General features: G+C 72.8%; 1 protein-coding gene across 1 annotated transcript; it reads left to right on the top strand.

The window, feature by feature from the left end:
• Positions 1 to 6044: 6044 nt before the first annotated feature.
• APBB1 (amyloid beta precursor protein binding family B member 1) lies at positions 6045 to 17967 on the top strand (the record flags this gene model as incomplete). The annotated part of the gene is given in 18 exon segments (XM_080338950.1): positions 6045 to 6661; positions 9924 to 10114; positions 10737 to 10793; positions 10999 to 11087; positions 11314 to 11350; positions 12228 to 12344; positions 12346 to 12366; positions 12743 to 12870; positions 14029 to 14128; positions 14130 to 14144; positions 15171 to 15206; positions 15208 to 15256; positions 16333 to 16376; positions 16379 to 16418; positions 16552 to 16667; positions 17243 to 17287; positions 17289 to 17420; positions 17800 to 17967. Coding segments are annotated over 18 exon segments (1905 nt in total). The 5' UTR covers positions 6045 to 6141.
• Positions 17968 to 18737: the final 770 nt, after the last annotated feature.

The raw sequence follows: 18737 nt of genomic DNA on the forward strand, positions 1-18737 counted from the left end.
GGACACTGACACTGACACTGACACTGCTGGGGTGACACTGACACTGCCGGGTGACAGGGACACTGCCGGGTGACAGGGACACTGACACTGACACTGCTGGGGTGACACGGACACTGCCGGGTGACAGGGACACTACCGGGTGACACTGACACTGCTGGGTGACAGGGACACTGACACTGACACTGACACTGCTGGGGTGACACGGACACTGCCGGGTGACAGGGACACTACCGGGTGACAGGGACACTGCCGGCTGACAGGGACACTGCCGGGTGACACTGACACTGCTGGGGTGACATGGACACTGCCGGGTGACAGGGACACTACCGGGTGACACTGACACTGACACTGCCAGGTGACAGGGACACTGCCCGGTGACACTGACACTGCTGGGGTGACACGGACACTGCCGGGTGACAGGGACACTACCGGGTGACACTGACACTGCTGGGTGACAGGGACACTGACACTGACACTGACACTGCTGGGGTGACACGGACACTGCCGGGTGACAGGGACACTACCGGGTGACAGGGACACTGCCGGCTGACAGGGACACTGCCGGGTGACACTGACACTGCTGGGGTGACATGGACACTGCCGGGTGACAGGGACACTACCGGGTGACACTGACACTGACACTGCCAGGTGACAGGGACACTGCCCGGTGACACTGACACTGCTGGGGTGACACGGACACTGCCGGGTGACAGGGACACTACCGGGTGACACTGACATTGCTGAGGTGACACTGACACTGGCACTGACACTGACACTGCTGGGTGACAGGGACACTGCTGGGGTGACACTGACACTGCCGGGTGACAGGGACACTGCCGAGTGACACGGACACTGACACTGCCGGGTGACAGGGACACTGACACGGACACTGACACTGCCGGGTGACAGGGACACTGTCGGGTGACACTGACACTGACACTGCCGGGTGACAGAGACACTGCCGGGTGACACTGACACTGCTGGGGTGACATGGACACTGCCGGGTGACAGGGACACTACTGGGTGACACTGACACTGCTGGGGTGACACTGACACTGGCACTGGCACTGACACTGCCGGGTGACAGGGACACTGCCGGGGTGACACTGACACTGCTGGGTCCGTGGGTCAGATCCATGGGGCGGGTCCGTGGGTCAGGTCCGTGGGCGGGTCCGTGGGCGGGTCCGTGGGTCCCGGCCGCCGCTGCCGCGCGGGGAGCCCGCGGTCCCGCAGGGCTCTCGGCAGGACGGGCAGCAGCCCCGGCCCGCGGGACAGACGTGGCCGGGCTGGACGGACCTACCTGAGCCACGCGTGACCCGCATCCCCGTCCCTGTCCCCACCCAGGTCCCTGTGCCCATCCCCATCCCCACCCATGTCCCTGTCCCCTCCCCGTCCCTGTCCCTGCGGGTCCCGCCCCTCTCCCCGTCTCGCTGCCCCCCCCGGTCAGACCCCCCAGGGCAGTTCGGGCACCCGGGACCTGGCACCGGGACACAGGTGTGACACGTCCCCGCGCGGGGCAGCCGGGCTGTGGGGCTGTGGGGCTGTGGGGCTGTGGGGCCGTGTCCCCAGGGCCGTGCTGTCCTTGTCTCGAACCCCCGTGGGATCCCCTCGGCCCTCCCCCCCGCCCGGAGCCCCCGGGAAGCCCCAAACCGCTCCCCTGCCCCTCCCCGTCCCCGCCCGTCCCGCCCCCGTCCCGCCCCTGACCCGCGTGGCTGTGCCGGGTGGGACACGGTGGGACCCGCGTGGCTGTGCCGGGTGTGTGCCGGGTGTGTGCCGGGGGCGCCAGTCCCGCCCGCCCCGCCCGGTCGCGCGTGTGACCGCATCCAGCTCGTGGACCTGCCGCACACCCCCCGGCGCGCGGGGCCGCCGCTGCCGCTGCCCCGCGACCGCGTGGACGGCGCCATGTGCACGCGCGACGGCGTGTTCGTGCTCGGCGGGCCCGCGCTGCACCGCTACCCGCGCCCGTGCAGCTGCTGGCGGCCCCGCAGCCCGCGGCCCCGAGCCCGGCGGACGGACACGGACACGGACACGGACACGGACACGGGCACGGGGACGGGCACGGACACGGACACGGACACGGGCACGGGCACGGACACGGACACGGACACGGACACGGGCACGGGGACGGGCACGGACACGGACACGGGCACGGACACGGGCACGGGGACGGGCACGGGCACGGGCACGGACACGGACACGGGCACGGGCACGGACACGGACACGGACACGGGCACGGGCACGGACACGGACACGGACACGGACACGGACACGGGCACGGGGACGGGCACGGGCACGGGCACGGGCACGGGGACGGGCACGGACACGGACACGGACACGGGCACGGGCACGGGGACGGGCACGGGCACGGACACGGGCACGGACACGGACACGGACACGGACACGGACACGGGCACGGGGACGGGCACGGACACGGACACGGGCACGGACACGGACACGGACACGGACACGGACACGCACTGACACAAACTAACAAACACGGCGGAAGCCGAGACACCCGAGACGGCCCCGAGCTGTGGGGTGCGGAGGTGGCCGCGGTGACATGGTGCCGTCTCCGTCCCTGCCCTGTCCCCGTCCCCATCCCTGCGCCGTCCCCATCCCATCCCTGCGCTGTCCCCATCCCTGTCCCTGTGCTGTACCCGTCCCCTGCCTGTCCCTGTCTCCATTCCCTGCCTGTCCCTGTCCCCATCCCTGCCTGTCCCTGTCCCCATCCCTGCCTGTCCCTGTCCCCATCCCTGCCTGTCCCCGTGTCACCACCCAGGTGCACAGGGACAGCGGCGCAGGGCTGCCGGGTGCAGGTGCCCGGGGTCCTGGGGAGGGGACACCGTTTGTGACACCAGGGGACGTGGTACTGGGGAATGGGGGCTGTGTCAGGCTGCACTGGGCTCTACTGGGCTGCACTGGGCTCAACTGGGCTGCACTGGGCTGGACGGGGCTGAACTGGGCTGACAGGGCTGAACTGGGCTGGACTGGGCTGAGTTGGGCTGGACTGGACCGGACTGAGCTGAACTGGGCTAGACTGGGCTGAGTTGGGCTGGACTGGGCTGAATAGGGCTGGACTGAGCTGAATAGGGCTGGACTGAGCTGAACTCGGCCGGACTGGGCTGAGTTGGGCTGGACTGGGCTGAATAGGGCTGGACTGAGCTGAACTGGGCCGGACTGGACTGGACTGAGCTGCACTGGGCTGAGCTGGGCTGCACTGGTCAGTTCTGGTCCGTTCTGATCTGCACTGGTCCGTTCTAGTCTGTACTGGTCTGTACTGGTCCGTTCTGGTCTGTACTGGTCTGTTCTGGTCCGTTCTGGTCCGCACTGGTCTGTACTGGTCTGTACTGGTCTGTTCTGGTCTGTGCTGGTCCATTCTGGTCTGTACTGGTCTGTTCTGGTCCGCACTGGTCTGTACTGGTCTGTTCTGGTCCGCACTGGTCTGTTCTGGTCCGTTCTAGTCTGTACTGGTCCGTTCTGGTCTGTACTGGTCTGTTCTGGTCCGCACTGGTCTGTTCTGGTCCGTTCTGGTCTGTACTGGTCCGTTCTGGTCTGTACTGCTCCATTCTGGTCCGCACTGGTCTGTACTGGTCTGTTCTGGTCCGCACTGGTCTGTTCTGGTCTGTTCTGGTCCGCACTGGTCTGTACTGGTCTGTTCTGGTCTGTACTGGTCCGTTCTGGTCTGTACTGGTCTGTTCTGGTCTGTACTGGTCCGTTCTGGTCTGTACTGGTCTGTTCTGGTCCATTCTGGTCCGCACTGGTCTGTACTGGTCTGTTCTGGTCTGTACTGGTCCGTTCTGGTCTGTACTGGTCTGTTCTGGTCCATTCTGGTCCGCACTGGTCTGTACTGGTCTGTTCTGGTCCGCACTGGTCTGTACTGGTCTGTTCTGGTCTGTACTGGTCCGTTCTGGTCTGTACTGGTCTGTTCTGGTCCATTCTGGTCCGCACTGGTCCGCACTGGTCTGTTCTGGTCCGTTCTGGTCTGTACTGGTCTGTACTGGTCAGTTCTGGTCCATTCCGGTCCGCACTGGTCGCGGTGCCGGTCCGGGCGGGTTCACGGTGTCCCCGGGTCACTGTGGTCACTCGGACCCGCGGGGCCCGGGCTGCCCGGTCACTGCTCCCGGTGGACGCGTCCCGCGCCGGAGCGGGGAGCGGGACCGGAGCGGGGAGCGGGACCGGAGCGGGGAGCGGCATCGGACCGGGGGGAGCGGGGGGAGCGGGACCGGAGCGGGGAGCGGCATCGGACCGGGGGGAGCGGGGGGAGCGGGACCGGAGCGGGGAGCGGGATCGGACCGGGGGGAGCGGGACTGGAGCGGGGAGCGAGATCGGACCGGGGAGCGGGACCGGAGCGGGGAGCGGGACCGGAGCGGGGAGCGGCATCGGACCGGGGGGAGCGGGGGGAGCGGGACCGGAGCGGGGAGTGGGATCGGACCGGGGAGCGGGATCGGACCGGGGGGAGCGGGACCGGTGAGGGGAGCGGGACTGGAGCGGGGAGCGGGATCGGAGCGGGGGGAGCGGGACCGGTGAGGGGAGCGGGACCGGAGCGGGGAGCGGGACCGGAGCGGGGAGCGGGATCGGAGCGGGGAGCGGGATCGGACCGGGGGGAGCGGGACCGGAGCGGGGAGCGGGACCGGACCGGGGAGCGGGATCGGAGCGGGGAGCGGGATCGGAGCGGGGAGCGGGACCGGACCGGGGAGCGGGATCGGAGCGGGGAGAGCGGGACCGGAGCGGGAAGCGGGATCGGACCGGGGAGTGGGACCGGAGCGGGGAGCGGGATCGGAGCGGAGAGCGGGATCGGAGCGGGGAGAGCGGGACCGGAGCGGGGAGCGGGACCGGAGCGGGGAGCGGGATCGGAGCGGAGAGCGGGACCGGAGCGGGGAGCGGGACCGGAGCGGGGAGCGGGATCGGAGCGGGGAGCGGGATCGGAGCGGAGAGCGGGACCGGAGCGGGGAGCGGGATCGGAGCGGGGAGCGGGACCGGAGCGGGGAGCGGGATCGGAGCGGGGAGCGGGATCGGAGCGGAGAGCGGGACCGGAGCGGGGAGCGGGATCGGAGCGGGGAGAGCGGGACCGGAGCGGGGAGCGGGATCGGAGCGGGGAGCGGGACCGGAGCGGGGAGCGGGACCGGAGCGGGGAGCGGGATCGGAGCGGGGAGCGGGACCGGAGCGGGGAGCGGGATCGGAGCGGGGAGAGCGGGACCGGAGCGGGGAGCGGGACCGCAGGGTCCCCGCGGCGGCTGTGATGCGGGTCCGCAGCCCGCCGGGCCGGGGCCGGTGCTGGTGCCGCTGTGGGGCCGGTTCCGGTGTGGGGCCGGTTCCGGTGTCCGTATGTGCCGGTTCCGGTGCCGGTCGGTACCGGGGGGGCGCTGTCTCCGCCCCGCCCCCGGAAGCGGAAGCAGAGCCCCCCCGTGCCCCCCAGCGGAGCCGCCGCAGGTACCGGCTGGGCCGAGCGGGGCCGCTGCGGCCGGGGGCGGGGGGGCCGGGGGCCCCGGTGCGGGTCCCGGTGCGGAGTCCGGGGGTCCCGGTGCGGGGGTCCGGGCGGTCCCGGTGCGGGGTCCGGGGTTCCCGGTGCGGGATCCGGGGGTCCCGGTGCGGGATCCGGGGGTCCCTGTGCGGGGTCCGGGGGTCCCGGTGCGGGGGTCCCGGTGCGGGGTCTGGGGGTCCCGGTGCGGGGTCCGGGGGGTCCCGGTGCGGGGTCCGAGGTTCCCGGTGCGGGGTCCGAGGTTCCCGGTGCGGGGTCCGGGGGGTCCCGGTGCGGGGTCCGAGGTTCCCGGTGCGGGGTCCGGGGTTCCCGGTGCGGGGTCCGGGGGTCCCGGTGCGGGCGGCCGAGCCGGGCGGTGTGATGGGGGAACCGGGGAGCCGCCCGGGCCGCTCCGCGCTGCGGGGCCGGGGTGCCGGGCCGGGTTCGGGGGGCTGGGGCCGGGGTCCCGGGGCCGGTGCGGGGCTCCTCGGGGCCCCTCGGGTGCGGGGTCCCGGGGCGGCGCGGGGGCCGGGGCTCCTGGGGCCCCGCGGGCCCGGCTCCCGGTCCGTGCCGCCGCCCCCCGCAGGCCCGATGGACGCGGAGCTGCCGCCGCCGTAGGAGCCGCGGTGCCGCCGGTATAGGAGCCGCGGTGCCGCCGCCGTAGGAGCCGCGGTGCCGCCGCCATGTCGGGCGCCGTGAGCAAGCGCAGCGACCTGGCCAACGACAACCGCTGCGCGGCGCCCAGCGCGGCCCCGGGCGCGGCCCCGGGCGGGACGGCGCTGCGGGCCGGGGGCGCGCCCGCCGAGCCCCGCACGGCCAAGTGGCTGAAGGACGGGCAGAACCAGCAGCGCCGCGCCGAGCGCGACCAGAACCGCAACGAGCTGGCGCCCCCGCGCCCCGCCGAGCTGCCGCTCAACGCGCGCAACGCCCGCGACGCCCGCGGCGACCGGCCGCCGCTCATCCCGCTGCGCGACGAGGACGACGACGACGACGAGGACGACGAGGAGGGCGACGGGGACTCGACGCCGGTGCAGAGCGACCCGGCCACCGGCGAGTCGGAGCCCGGCGGGGAGCGGGGCCCGCGCGAGCCCCCCCGCAGCGCCAGCCGCCTCTTCGGGGCGCGCAGCGGCACGGCCAGCGACGAGGACTCCAGCTGGGCCACGCTCAGCCAGGGCAGCGCCGGCAGCTCCCCCGACGACGCAGGTGCGCCCCGCCGTGACCCCCACTGCCCCACGGTGACCCACGGTGACCCCTGACTGCCCCATGGTGACCCACAGTGACCCACAGCTGCACCATGGCTGCCCCACAGTGACCCTGACTGCCCCACAGTGACCCACAGCTGCACCATGGCTGCCCCACAGTGACCTATGGTGACCCCTGACTGTCTCGGTGGCCCCACGGCAGGCTGTGACTACCCCATGGCAGCCCCAGCAGTGTCCCCTCCCTGCCCCATGGCCGTCCCTGCCCGTGACCCCCTGACAAGCCCATGGTGTCCCCATGGTGTCCCCACGGTGTCCCCAGCCTGGCCTCACGTCTCCCTCCCCTGGCTGTGTGCCCACAGCTGCTCCCCAGCCCTGCCCCCGCTGTGCCCCACGGCACCCCCGCTGTGCCCCCCGCCCCCTCACTGCCCGTGTCCCCATGCTGTTGGTGCTGCTGTCCCTGCTGTCCCCACGGCGCTGTCCCTGCTGTGCCCCACAGTGCTGTCCCCACAGCGCTGTCCATGCTGTGCCCCACGGTGCTGTCCCCACAGTGCTGTCCCCACGGTGCTGTCCATGCTGCACCCCATAGCACTGTCCATGCTGTGCCCCACGGTGCTGTCCCCACGGCACTGTCCATGCTGTGCCCCACATTGCTGTCCCCACAGTGCTGTCCATGCTGCACCCCATAGCACTGTCCATGCTGTGCCCCACGGTGCTGTCCCCACGGCACTGTCCATGCTGTGCCCCACATTGCTGTCCCCACAGTGCTGTCCATGCTGCACCCCATAGCACTGTCCATGCTGTGCCCCACGGTGCTGTCCCCACGGCACTGTCCATGCTGTGCCCCACAGTGCTGTCCCCACAGTGCTGTCCATGCTGCACCCCATAGCACTGTCCATGCTGTGCCCCACGGTGCTGTCCCCACGGCACTGTCCCCATGGCACTGTCCATGCTGCGCCCCATAGCACTGTCCATGCTGTGCCCCACGGTGCTGTCCCCATGGTGCTGTCCATGCTGTGCCCCACGGCTCTGTCCCTGCTGTCCCCGCTGTGCCCGCTGTCCGCACTGCTCAGGGTGCAGCCCCTGTGCCCCACGGCGCTGTCCTCGCTGTCCGCACTGCTCAGGGTGCAGCTCCTGTGCCCCACGGCTCTGTCCCCGCTGTCCCCGCCGCTCGGGTGCAGCCCCTGTGCCGCACGGCGCTGTCCCCGCTGTCCCCGCCGCTCGGGTGCACCCCTGTGCCCCATGGCGCTGTCCCCGCTGTCCCCGCTGTCCCCGCCGCTCGGGTGCAGCCCCTGTGCCCCATGGCTCTGTCCCCGCTGTCCCCGCTGTCCCCGCCGCTCGGGTGCAGCCCCTGTGCCCCATGGCTCTGTCCCCGCTGTCCCCGCTGTCCCCGCCGCTCGGGTGCAGCCCCTGTGCCCCATGGCTCTGTCCCCGCTGTCCCCGCTGTCCCCGCCGCTCGGGTGCACCCCTGTGCCCCATGGCTCTGTCCCCGCTGTCCCCGCTGTCCCCGCCGCTCGGGTGCACCCCTGTGCCGTCGCTGCGGGGCGCAGCTCATCCCGTGTCCCCAGCTCCGCTCGCTGTGCCTGGCAGCGCCACCTCCGTGTCCCACGTGTCCCCTGGCCCCACAGCTGGCGCCATCCCCCCCTCCCCGCTCCCCGCGTCCCTCCCTGTGCTCCCGCCGGCCCTGCCCCCGGCCCTGTGTCCCCCCATCCTGCGCCCCTTTCTCTGCTCCCCACATCCCCCATCTCTGCCCTACCCCCGTCCTGCCCCCCGTCCCTGCAGCCCATCCCGTCCCTGTGTCCCCGTCCCTGTGTCCCCGTCCCTGTGTCCCCATCGCTGTCCCCATCGCTGTCCCCATCGCTGTCCCCATCGCTGTCCCCACCCCACCCCAGCCCCACCCCAGCCCCGCCCCCGGTGCTGCCGTCAGCCGTTGCCGGGGAAACGCCCGCTCTGGCCGCAGGTGAGCGAGACCGGGACCGGGACCGGGATGGGGATGGGGACAGGGACGGGGATGGGGACACAGATGGGGACACCGCGGGCTGGGTCCGGGCGGGCTGGGAGCAGCGTCGGTACCGGCCCCTCGGTCCCCGGCTGCCCCAGCGGCCCCAGCTGCAGCCTGGGCTGGGGACCGACCCTGGGGACCAACCCTGGGGACCAGCCCTGGGGACCAGCCCTGGGGACCGACCCTGGGGACCGACCCTGGGGACCAGCCCTGGGGACCGACCCTGGGGACCAGCCCTGGGGACCAGCCCTGGGGACCGACCCTGGGGACCAACCCTGGGGACCGACCCTGGGGACCGACCCTGGGGACCAGCCCTGGGGACCAGCCCTGGGGACCGACCCTGGGGACCGACCCTGGGGACCAACCCTGGGGACCGACCCTGGGGACCAGCCCTGGGGACCAGCCCTGGGGACCGACCCTGGGGACCGACCCTGGGGACCAGCCCTGGGGACCGACCCTGGGGACCGACCCTGGGGACCGACCCTGGGGACCAACCCTGGGGACCAGCCCTGGGGACCGACCCTGGGGACCGACCCTGGGGACCAGCCCTGGGGACCAGCCCTGGGGACCGACCCTGGGGACCGGCCCTGGGGACCAGCCCTGGGGACCGACCCTGGGGACCGACCCTGGGGACCAGCCCTGGGGACTAACCCTGGGGACCGGCCCTGGGGACCAACCCTGGGGACCAACCATGGCACTGGCCGTGGGGACCGGCCCTGGGGACCAGCTGTGGCACTGGCCGTGGGGAGCGGTGCCTGCCTGGCTGTGAAGCCCCATTCCCCTGGGCCGCAGCCGGGTCCCCGTCCCCACTGATGCGCCCCCGCCTCGGGCAGGGCGTCCTTGGCCCCGCAGCCACAGCTCCTGTGCTCATGGGGACGGGCGCCACACCTCGCTGCGGCGGGCACCGGCTCCCAGGGGCAGTGGGGTCCATGGGTCCCATGGGGCAGTGGGGCTCCGTGGGTCCCATGGGGCAGGTGCCGGCTCCCAGGGGCAGTGGGCTCCGTGGGTCCCATGAGGCAGTGGGGCGCAGTGGGTCTGTGCCATGACGTGCTGCGCCGTGCTGCGCCGTGCTGTGCCGTGCCGTGCCATGCCGTGCTGTACCATGCTGTGCTATACTGTGCGATGCCGTGCCATGCTGTGTTGTGCTGTGCCATGCCATCCCGTGCCGTGCTGTGCCATACTGTACCATGCCGCACCGTGCGGTGCCATGCTGTGCCGGGCCGGGCCCAGCCCCCGGCCCCGTGCGAGCGTCCCCGTTGCGCAGAGTCGTTGTGGAGCCGGAGCGCGTTGGAGACAGACGCGGACCTGCCGGCGGGATGGCTGCGGGTGCAGGACACCTCGGGCACCTACTACTGGCACGTCCCCACCGGCACCACGCAGTGGCAGCCGCCCCCGGGGCTGCCCCGCGGCTCGGCGCCCGGCTCCCCGGAGACCGCCCACTGCCCGCAGCCCCCGGTGCGCGGGACACGGGGGGGACACGGCGGGGGACGTGGCAGGGCGGGGGGACCTGGGCTGTGGGACTGTGGGGACCCCCGGGGTGCAGGGTTGTGGGGACTGCGGGGACCCCCAGCGTGTGGGGCTGCAGCAACCCCTGTGAGCACAGGGCAGTGGGGACCCCGGGGTGCAGGGCTGTGGAGACCCCGGAGTGCACTGCGGTGGGGACCCCGGGGCGTGGGGCTGTGGGGTGGTGGGGATCCCATGGTGTGGGGCTGTGAGGTGGTGTGGAACCCCAGGGTGTGGGGTGGTGGGGAGTGGGGCTGTGGGGCCCCCGGGGTGTAGGATGGTGTGGACCCTGGGGTGCAGTGCAGTGGGGACTCCGGGGTGTGGGGCTATGGGGACCCCATGGTGTGGGGCTGTGTGGACCCCGGGGTGCGGGGCTGTGGGGACCCTGGGCAGTGTGGACCCCGGGGTGCGGGGCTGCGGGGACCCCGGGGTGCAGGGCTGTGTGGACCTCGGGGTGCGGGGCTGTGGGGACCCCGGGGTGCAGGGCTGTGTGGACCTCGGGGTGCGGGGCTGTGCGGACCCCGGGGTGCGGGGCTGCCTGGGTGCGCAGCCGAACCGGAGCCCCTCTCCCCAGCCGGCCTGGCCCGGCTTCGCCCCGGCCGAGAGCTTCGGAGACGGGGACTTCTGGAAGGTGAGCAATGGGGTGCGGGGTTGGAATGGGGGTCGGGGGGCTCTGGAGGGTGAGCAGTGGGGGGCACAAGGGGTGTGGAAAGGGGATCAGGGGGCTCTGGAGGGTGAGCAATGGGGGGCACGGGGGGTGGAATGGGGGTCGGGGGGCTCTGGAGGGTGAGGGGGCGGGGCAGCCCCCCCAGCCCCCCCAGCCCGTCCCTCCCCAGGACCCCACGGAGGACGAGGACGAGGACGACGACCCCGGGGCGCAGGACACGGAGCCACCGTCCCCACGCCCGGCCTCGCCACCCGGGGGGTGCGTGGGGTCCACCCTGGGGGGTGTGGGTGCGCAGGGTCTGGGCTGGGACCCCCTGGGGGGTGGGGGTGCGTGGGGTGTGGGCTGGGACCCCCGGGGGTGGGGGGTGTGTGGGGTCCACCCCCGGGGGGAGGGGGTGCGCAGGGTCCAGGCTGAGACCCCCTTGGGGGGTGGGGGTGGGGTGGGGGTGCGTGGGGAGCAGCCATGACGTCCTGTCCCCTCTCAGGACCGCGCTGGCCGAGGAGGACAAGCCGGGCTCTAAGGTAAGCCTGGCCCAGCCAGACCCGCGGGGCCCTTGTGTTCCCCTGCCCATGGGGCCGCGCTCTGTCCTGCTGCCGGGGGCCTGGGACCCCCGTGGGTGCAGCCTGGGACTCCCTGGGTACACCTGGGACCCCTGTGGGCACACCTGGGATCCCCGTGGGCACACCTGGGATCCCCGTGGGCACACGTGGGACCCCCATGGGCACACCTGGGATCCCTGTGGGCACACCTGGAACCCCCATGGGTGCAGCCTGGGAACCCCTGGGTACACCTGGGACCCCCGTGGGCACACCTGGGACCCCCGTGGGCACACCTGGGATCCCTGTGGGTACACCTGGGATCCCCGTGGGCACACGTGGGACCCCCGTGGGCACACCTGGGATCCCTGTGGGCACACCTGGGACCCCCATGGGCACACCTGGGATCCCTGTGGGTACACGTGGGACCCCCGTGGTGCTTCCAGCAGCACCGTGGCGGGTCAGCCCTGTCCCCAGGAGCAGGGACGTGTGGGGCAGGCAGCTGCGGGGGGTCCCTGCGGGGGGGCTGTGTGTGCCCTCCCCGTGACCCCTGTGCCCCCCGTGTGCCCCCTGCCCCACGCATGCCCCCCGTGTCCCCCCGTGCCCCACGTATGCCCCGTGCCCCGCGTGCCCCCTGTGCCCCCCGTGCCTCCCCGTGCCCCGCCATGCCCCACCGTGCCCCATGCCCACGTGTGCCCCGTGCCCCACGTGTGCCCTCCGTGCCCCCCGGTGCCCCCCGTGCCCCATGCCGCGTGCCCCCCCGTGCCCCCTGTGCCCTCCGTGCCGCGTGCCCCCCCGTGTCCTGTGCCCACGCGTGCCCCGTGCCCCCCGTGCCGCGTGCCCACGCGTGGCCGTGCCGCAGCGCTTCGCCGTGCGCTCGCTGGGCTGGGTGGAGATGAGCGAGGCCGAGCTGGCCCCGGGCCGCAGCAGCGCCGCCGTCAACAACTGCATCCGGCAGCTCTCGCTGCACCAGCGCGGCCCCCCCCGGCTCCTGGGGGGAGGTGAGTGCCCCTGCCCCCACAGCCCCTGATGCCCCCGCTGCCCCCACAGCCCCCGCTGCCCCCGCTGCCCCCGCTGCCCCCACAGCCCCCCGCTGCCCCCACAGCCCCCACAGCCCCCGCTGCCCCCACAGCCCCCGCTGCCCCCGCTGCCCCCACAGCCCCCGCTGCCCCCGCTGCCCCCGCTGCCCCCACAGCCCCCGCTGCCCCCGCTGTCCCCACAGCCCCCGCTGTCCCCACAGCCCCCACTGCCCCCGCTGTCCCCACAGCCCCCGCTGCCCCCACTGTCCCCACTGCCCCCACCATCCCTGCTGCCCCCACTGCCCCCAGTGCCCCACAGCCCCCACTGCCCCCGCCCCCCGCCCCTGCCACTCCGCAGGGCCGCGCGATGCTGCTGCTGCTGGAGAACCGGACGCTGAAGCTGCTGGAGCCGCAGGAGCAGGCGCTGCTGCACGCGCAGCCCGTGGCCGCCATCCGCGTCTGGGGCGTGGGGCGCGACAGCGGCAGGTGGGGCCGCGGGGCACCGGGCGCGTGGGGCGCGGGGCCGTGGGGTCCCTGCACGTGGGGCTCTGGGGTCCCTGCACGTGGGGCTCTGGGGGTCCCTGCACGTGGGGCTCTGGGGTCCCTGCACGTGGGGCCGTGGGGTCCCTGCACGTGGGGCCGTGGGGTCCCTGCACGTGGGGCTCAGGGGACCCTGCACGTGGGGCTCTGGGGGTCCCTGCACGTGGGGCTCTGGGGTCCCTGCACGTGGGGCTCTGGGGTCCCTGCACGTGGGGCTCTGGGGTCCCTGCACGTGGGGCTCTGGGGGTCCCCTGCACGTGGGGCTCTGGGGTCCCTGCACGTGGGGCTCTGGGGTCCCTGCACGTGGGGCTCTGGGGGTCCCTGCACGTGGGGCTCTGGGGGTCCCCTGCACGTGGGGCCGTGGGGTCCCTGCACGTGGGGCTCTGGGGTCCCTGCACGTGGGGCCGTGGGTCCCTGCACGTGGGGCTCTGGGTGCCCTGCACGTGGGGCTCGGGGGGTCCCTGCACGTGGGGCTCGGGGGTCCCTGCACGTGGGCTCTGGGGGTCTCTGCGCGTGGGGCTCTGGGGGTCCCTGCACGTGGGGTGGGGACGTGTGGGTGCACGTGGGGTGTGGGGATCCTGAGCCCCATTGGAACGGGGTGTGTGGGACGTGGGGTGCTTGTGGGGTGTGGTGTGGGGGTCCCGTGCACCCGCCTGTGGCTGAGCCCCCCAGCAGTGCTGGGGCAGGGGGTCTCATGGGCTCAGTCCTGCCTGTGGGGCTGTGGTCTGTGGAGTTTTTGGGGTCTGTGGGGTCTGTAGCACTGGGGTCTGTGAGGCCTGTGGGTCTGTGATCTGTGGGGTCTGTGGGGTCTGTGGGTCTGGGGGTCTGTGGTCTGTGGGTCTGTGGTCCGTGGGTCACACCGTCCCCTCTAACCGGGTCTCTGGTCTCTCTGCCGCGCTGCCGGATGCAGGGAGAGGTAGGGCAGCCCGCCCCGGTGCTGCCGGTGCTGCCGGCGCTCCTGGTGCTCCCGGCGCTGGGTGGCGCTGGGTGTGCCGGGTGGCACTGGGTGGCGCTGGGTGCGCTGGGTGTGCCGGGTGGCGCTGGGTGGCACTGGGTGTGCTGGGTGGCGTGGGGGCTGGGGGGTCCTGAGCGCTGCCCCCGCAGGGACTTTGCGTTCGTGGCGCGGGACCCGCTGACGCAGATGCTCAAGTGCCACGTGTTCCGCTGCGAGAGCCCGGCCCGCGACATCGCCAGCTGCCTGCACGAGGGTGTGCGCGCAGGTGAGACCCCCCAGTGCGCCCCGAGACCCCCAGTGCCCCCCCAGTGCCCCCCTGAGACCCCTAGTGCCAGCTGCCTGCACGAGGTGTGCGCGCAGGTGAGACCCCCAGTGCCCCCCGAGACCCCCAGTGACCCCCCAGTGCCCCCTGAGACCCCTAGTGCCAGCTGCCTGCACGAGGTGTGCGCGCAGGTGAGACCCCCAGTGCCCCCCGAGACCCCCAGTGACCCCCCAGTGCCCCCTGAGACCCCTAGTGCCAGCTGCCTGCACGAGGTGTGCGCCCAGGTGAGACCCCCGGACCCCCCAGTGACCCCCCAAACCCCCAGTGCCCCCTGAGACCCCTAGTGCCAGCTGCCTGCACGAGGTGTGCGTGCAGGTGAGACCTCCGACCCCCCCAAACCCCCCAGACCCCCAGTGCCAGCTGCCTGCACGAGGTGTGCGCCCAGGTGAGACCCCCGACCCCCCAGTGACCCCTCAGTGCCAGCTGCCTGCACAAGGTGTGTGTGCAGGTGAGACCCCCGAGACCCCCCTAAAACCACAGTGACCCTAGTGACCCCCCAGTGCCCCCCGAGACCCCCAGTGCCAGCTGCCTGCACAAGGTGTGCACGCAGGTGAGAACCCGGACCCCCAATGACCCCCCAAACCCCCAGTGCCAGCTGCCTGCATGAGGTGTGCGTGCAGGTGAGACCCCCCGAGAACCCCAGTGAACCCCGAGACCCCCAGTGCCCCCTGAGACCCCCATTGCCAGCTGCTTACATGAGGTGTGCATGTAGGTGAGACCCCCGGACCCCACAGTGTCCCCCACAGTGTCCCCAGCTGCCCGCGTTGCCCACTGTGCTCCTGTCCCCCCCCCCAGCTCCAAGCGCTGTCCCGGGTTCCCCCCCGTCCCCCCCAGGTCCGAGCCCTGTCCTGGAGTCCCCCCGTCCCCCCCAGCTCCGAGCGCTGTCCCGGGGTCCCCCCGCGCCGTGGGTGTGGGGGCTGGGGCCATGTGTGATGGCCGGGGGGGCTGGTGCCCCCGCGCTCCCCCCAGATCATGGTGGAGCGGAGAAACGCCCGGGGGGGGGCCCAACGGGCTGAGCACAGACCCGGCGCGGCTGGTGGAGATCCCCTTCCAGGGTAGGGAATGGGGGGTCCCCTTCCAGGGTAGGGGGATTGGGGTCCCCTTCCAGGGTAGGGAATGGGGGGTCCCCCTTCCAGGGTAGGGGGATTGGGGTCCCCTTCCAGGGTAGGGAATGGGGGTCCCCTTCTAGGATAGGGGGATTGGGGTCCCCTTCCAGGGTAGGGAATGGGGGGTCCCCTTCCAGGGTAGGGGGATTGGGGTCCCCTTCCAGGGTAGGGGGATTGGGGTCCCCTTCCAGGGTAGGGAATGGGGGGTCCCATTCCAGGGTAGGGGATTGGGGTCCCCTTCCAGGGTAGGAAACGGGGGGTCCCCTTCCAGGGTAGGGGGTGGGGTCCCCTTCCAAGGTAGGGGATAGGGGGGGTCCCGTTCCAGGGTAGGGGTACAGGGTTTGGGGGGGCTGGGGGAACCCCCTTCCAGGGCACGGGGTGGGGATCTGGGGTGCTGGGGCTTGCGGTGCTGGCGCGGTGTTGGGTGCAGAGGCAGCGCGGGGTGCGGTGGGACGCGGTGACGCCGACGTGCGGGAACGCGGTGCCGGGTGCGGGGAACACGGTGCCGGGTGCGGGGAGCACAGTGCAAGGTGTGGGGAACATGGTGCCGTGCGCCGGTGGCTGCGGTGCCGGGTGTGGGGAACACGGTGGCCGGGTGCCGGCGGCCGCTGTGCTGGGTGCGGGGAACACGGTGCCGGGTGTGGGGAACACGGTGCCGGGTGCGGCGGCCGCTGTGCTGGGTGCGGGGAACACGGTGCCGGGTATGGAACACGGTGCCGGGTGCTGGCGGCCGCTGTGCCGGGTGCGGGGAACACGGTGCCGGGTGTGGGAACACGGTGCCGGGTGCTGGCGGCCGCTGTGCCGGGTGCGGGGAACACGGTGCCGGGTATGGGAACACGGTGCCGGGTGCTGGCGGCCGCTGTGCCGGGTGCGGGGAACACGGTGCCGGGTGTGGGAACACGGGTGCCGGGTGCTGGCGGCCGCTGTGCCAGGTGCGGGGAACACGGTGCCGGGTATGGGAACACGGTGCCGGGTGCTGGCGGCCGCGGGTGCCGGCGCAGCCCCGACGCCGCCGCGTGCCGCAGTGGAGTTCCCGGCGCCCAAGAGCGAGGTGGTGCAGAAGTTCCCGGTGTGTGTTACCTGGGCTGCGTGCCCGTGGCCAAGCCCGTGGGTGAGTGCGGGGACGGAGCCCGGCGGGGGTCCCAGTGGGGGGGTGGCAGTCCTGACCCCCTGTGTCCCTGACCCCCCAGTGTCCCTGACCCCCTGTGTCCCTGACCCCCTGTGTCCCTGACCGCTGTCCCCAGGCATGGACGTCATCAACGCGGCGCTGGAGGCGGCGCTGGCGAGCGGCAGCCGGGACCACTGGACGCCCATCGTGGTCAACGTGGCGCCCGCCACGCTCACCCTCACGCACCAGCAGGTGGGCGCCACGCACGCCCCCGTGTCCCCATCCCACAGCCGTGACTGCGTCCCCGTGTCCCCCGTCCCTGTCCCCGTGCTGTGACCGTCCCTGTGCCCCCCTGTCCCGTCCTGCTGCGGTGACCGTGTCCCCCCGCCCCCGTCCTGCGGCTGTCAGCGCGTCCCCACACCTGTGTCCCCATCCCGTGGTCGTGACCACGTCCCCATGTCCTTGTCCTGTGGTCGTGACTGTGTCCCCATGTCCCCCCGTCCCGTCCCATCCTGTGACCATGTCCCCCCATCCCATGCTGCGGAGGTAACGGTGCTGTCCCCGTGTCCCCTGTCCCGCAGGGGTGACGTTGCCCGTCCCCGCGTTTGTCCCGTCCCGTGGTGGTGACGGTGCCGTCCCCGTGTCCCCCGTGCCGCGGGGTGACGATGCCGTCCCGTGTCCCCCATCCTGTCCGCGGGCTGACGGTGCCGTCCCCCGTGTCCCCCGTCCCGTCCCGTGGTGGTGACGGTTGCTGTCCCTGTGTCCCCGTGCCGCGGGGTGACGGTGCCGTTCCGTGCCGCGGGGTGACGGTGCGCCCCGCGCCGCAGAGCGAGGCCGTGCTGTGCGAGTGCCGCGTGCGCTTCCTGTCGTTCATTGGGCGTGGGCCGCGACGTGCGCTCCTTCGCCTTCATCATGGCCGGCGCGCCCGGCGCCTTCCGCTGCCACATGGTCTGGTGCGAGCCCAACGCCGCGGGGCTCAGCGAGGCGCTGCAGGCGGCCTGCATGGTGAGCCCCATGGAGACCCTGCCCCATAGAGACCCTGCCCCCATAGAGACCCTGCCCCATAGACCTGCATGGTGAGCCCCGCGGACCCTGCCCCATAGAGACCCTGCCCCATAGACCCTGCCCCATAGATCCTGCTCCATAGACCTGCATGGTGAGCGGCAGGGAGCCTGCCCTGCAGACCCTGCCCCAGAGACCCTGCCCCATAGAGCCCCTCTGCCCCATAGACCTGCACAGTGAGCCACCCCACAGAGCCTCTCCTGCCCCACAGAGCCCCTCCTGCCCTATAGACCCTGCATGGTGAATGACTGCCCCATGGACCCTGCCCAGCCCCACACGTGTCCCAGCCCCACACGTGTCCCGGCACTGTCCCCCTCCGCAGCTGCGCTACCAGAAGTGCCTGGACGCGCGCCCCCAGGCCTCCAGCTCCTGCCTCCCCGCGGCCCCCGCCGACTCGGTGGCGCGGCGAGTGGGCTCCTCGGTGCGCCGAGGGGTGCAGACCCTGCTGGGCACCCTGAAGCCCAAGCGCCTGGGGGCCCAGACGCCGTGAGCCCCGCGGGAGCAGCGGCCGAGACCCCTCCCCACCTGCTGCCCCCGGGATGCGCGGGGGCACGCGACGGAGGGGACGGGACGGAGGGAACGCGCGGGGCGCCGGGGGGGCCCCGGGGTGCGGGTGTCCCTGTGTGCAGGCGGGCCCCAGTGGCAGGGGTGTCCCCGTGCACAGGTGTCCCCGTGTGTGGGTGACCCCGTCTGTGGGTGACCCCATGTGCGGGTGTCCATGTGTGCGAGTGTCCCCGTGTCTGGGTGTCCCCATGTGCGGGTGTCCCCATGTGCGGGTGGCCCCGTGCGCGGGTGTCCCCGTGTCTGGGTGTCCCCATGCGCGAGGGGCCGTGGGGCTCGTCCCGCACCGGGCTGCTCAGCCCTAGCGCGGCTGTGCCCCGGGCGGTGCCGCGGGCCGGGGTCCTGTCCCCCGCGGGCGCCCAGCGGCGGGGGCGCGGGTGTCCCCCATGCATGTGGTGTAACCCGGGGCTGCCGGGGCCGCCGCTCTCGCTGTAACGAGGATCGTGTCGTACTAAACGTTAATAAACCCAATTCCAGCAGCGCGGGGGACGCGAGTGGTGCTGGGGGGGCTGAGCTTGGTGTGGGAACAGCGTCGTCCCCAAAGGGCTGTGGGGCATTGGAACAGGCTGCCCAGGGCAGCGCTGGAGTCACCAGCCCTGGGGGGCTGGACAGACGGACGCGCGGTTCCCAGGACTCGGGCAGGGCCGGGCGGGTTGTGGTTGGTCTCCGCGATCCCGCGGTCTCCTCCAGCCGAACCAG

This window comes from Nesoenas mayeri (genome assembly GCF_963082525.1).
Source record: "Nesoenas mayeri genome assembly, chromosome: 1".
Taxonomy (NCBI): Eukaryota; Metazoa; Chordata; class Aves; order Columbiformes; family Columbidae; genus Nesoenas; species Nesoenas mayeri.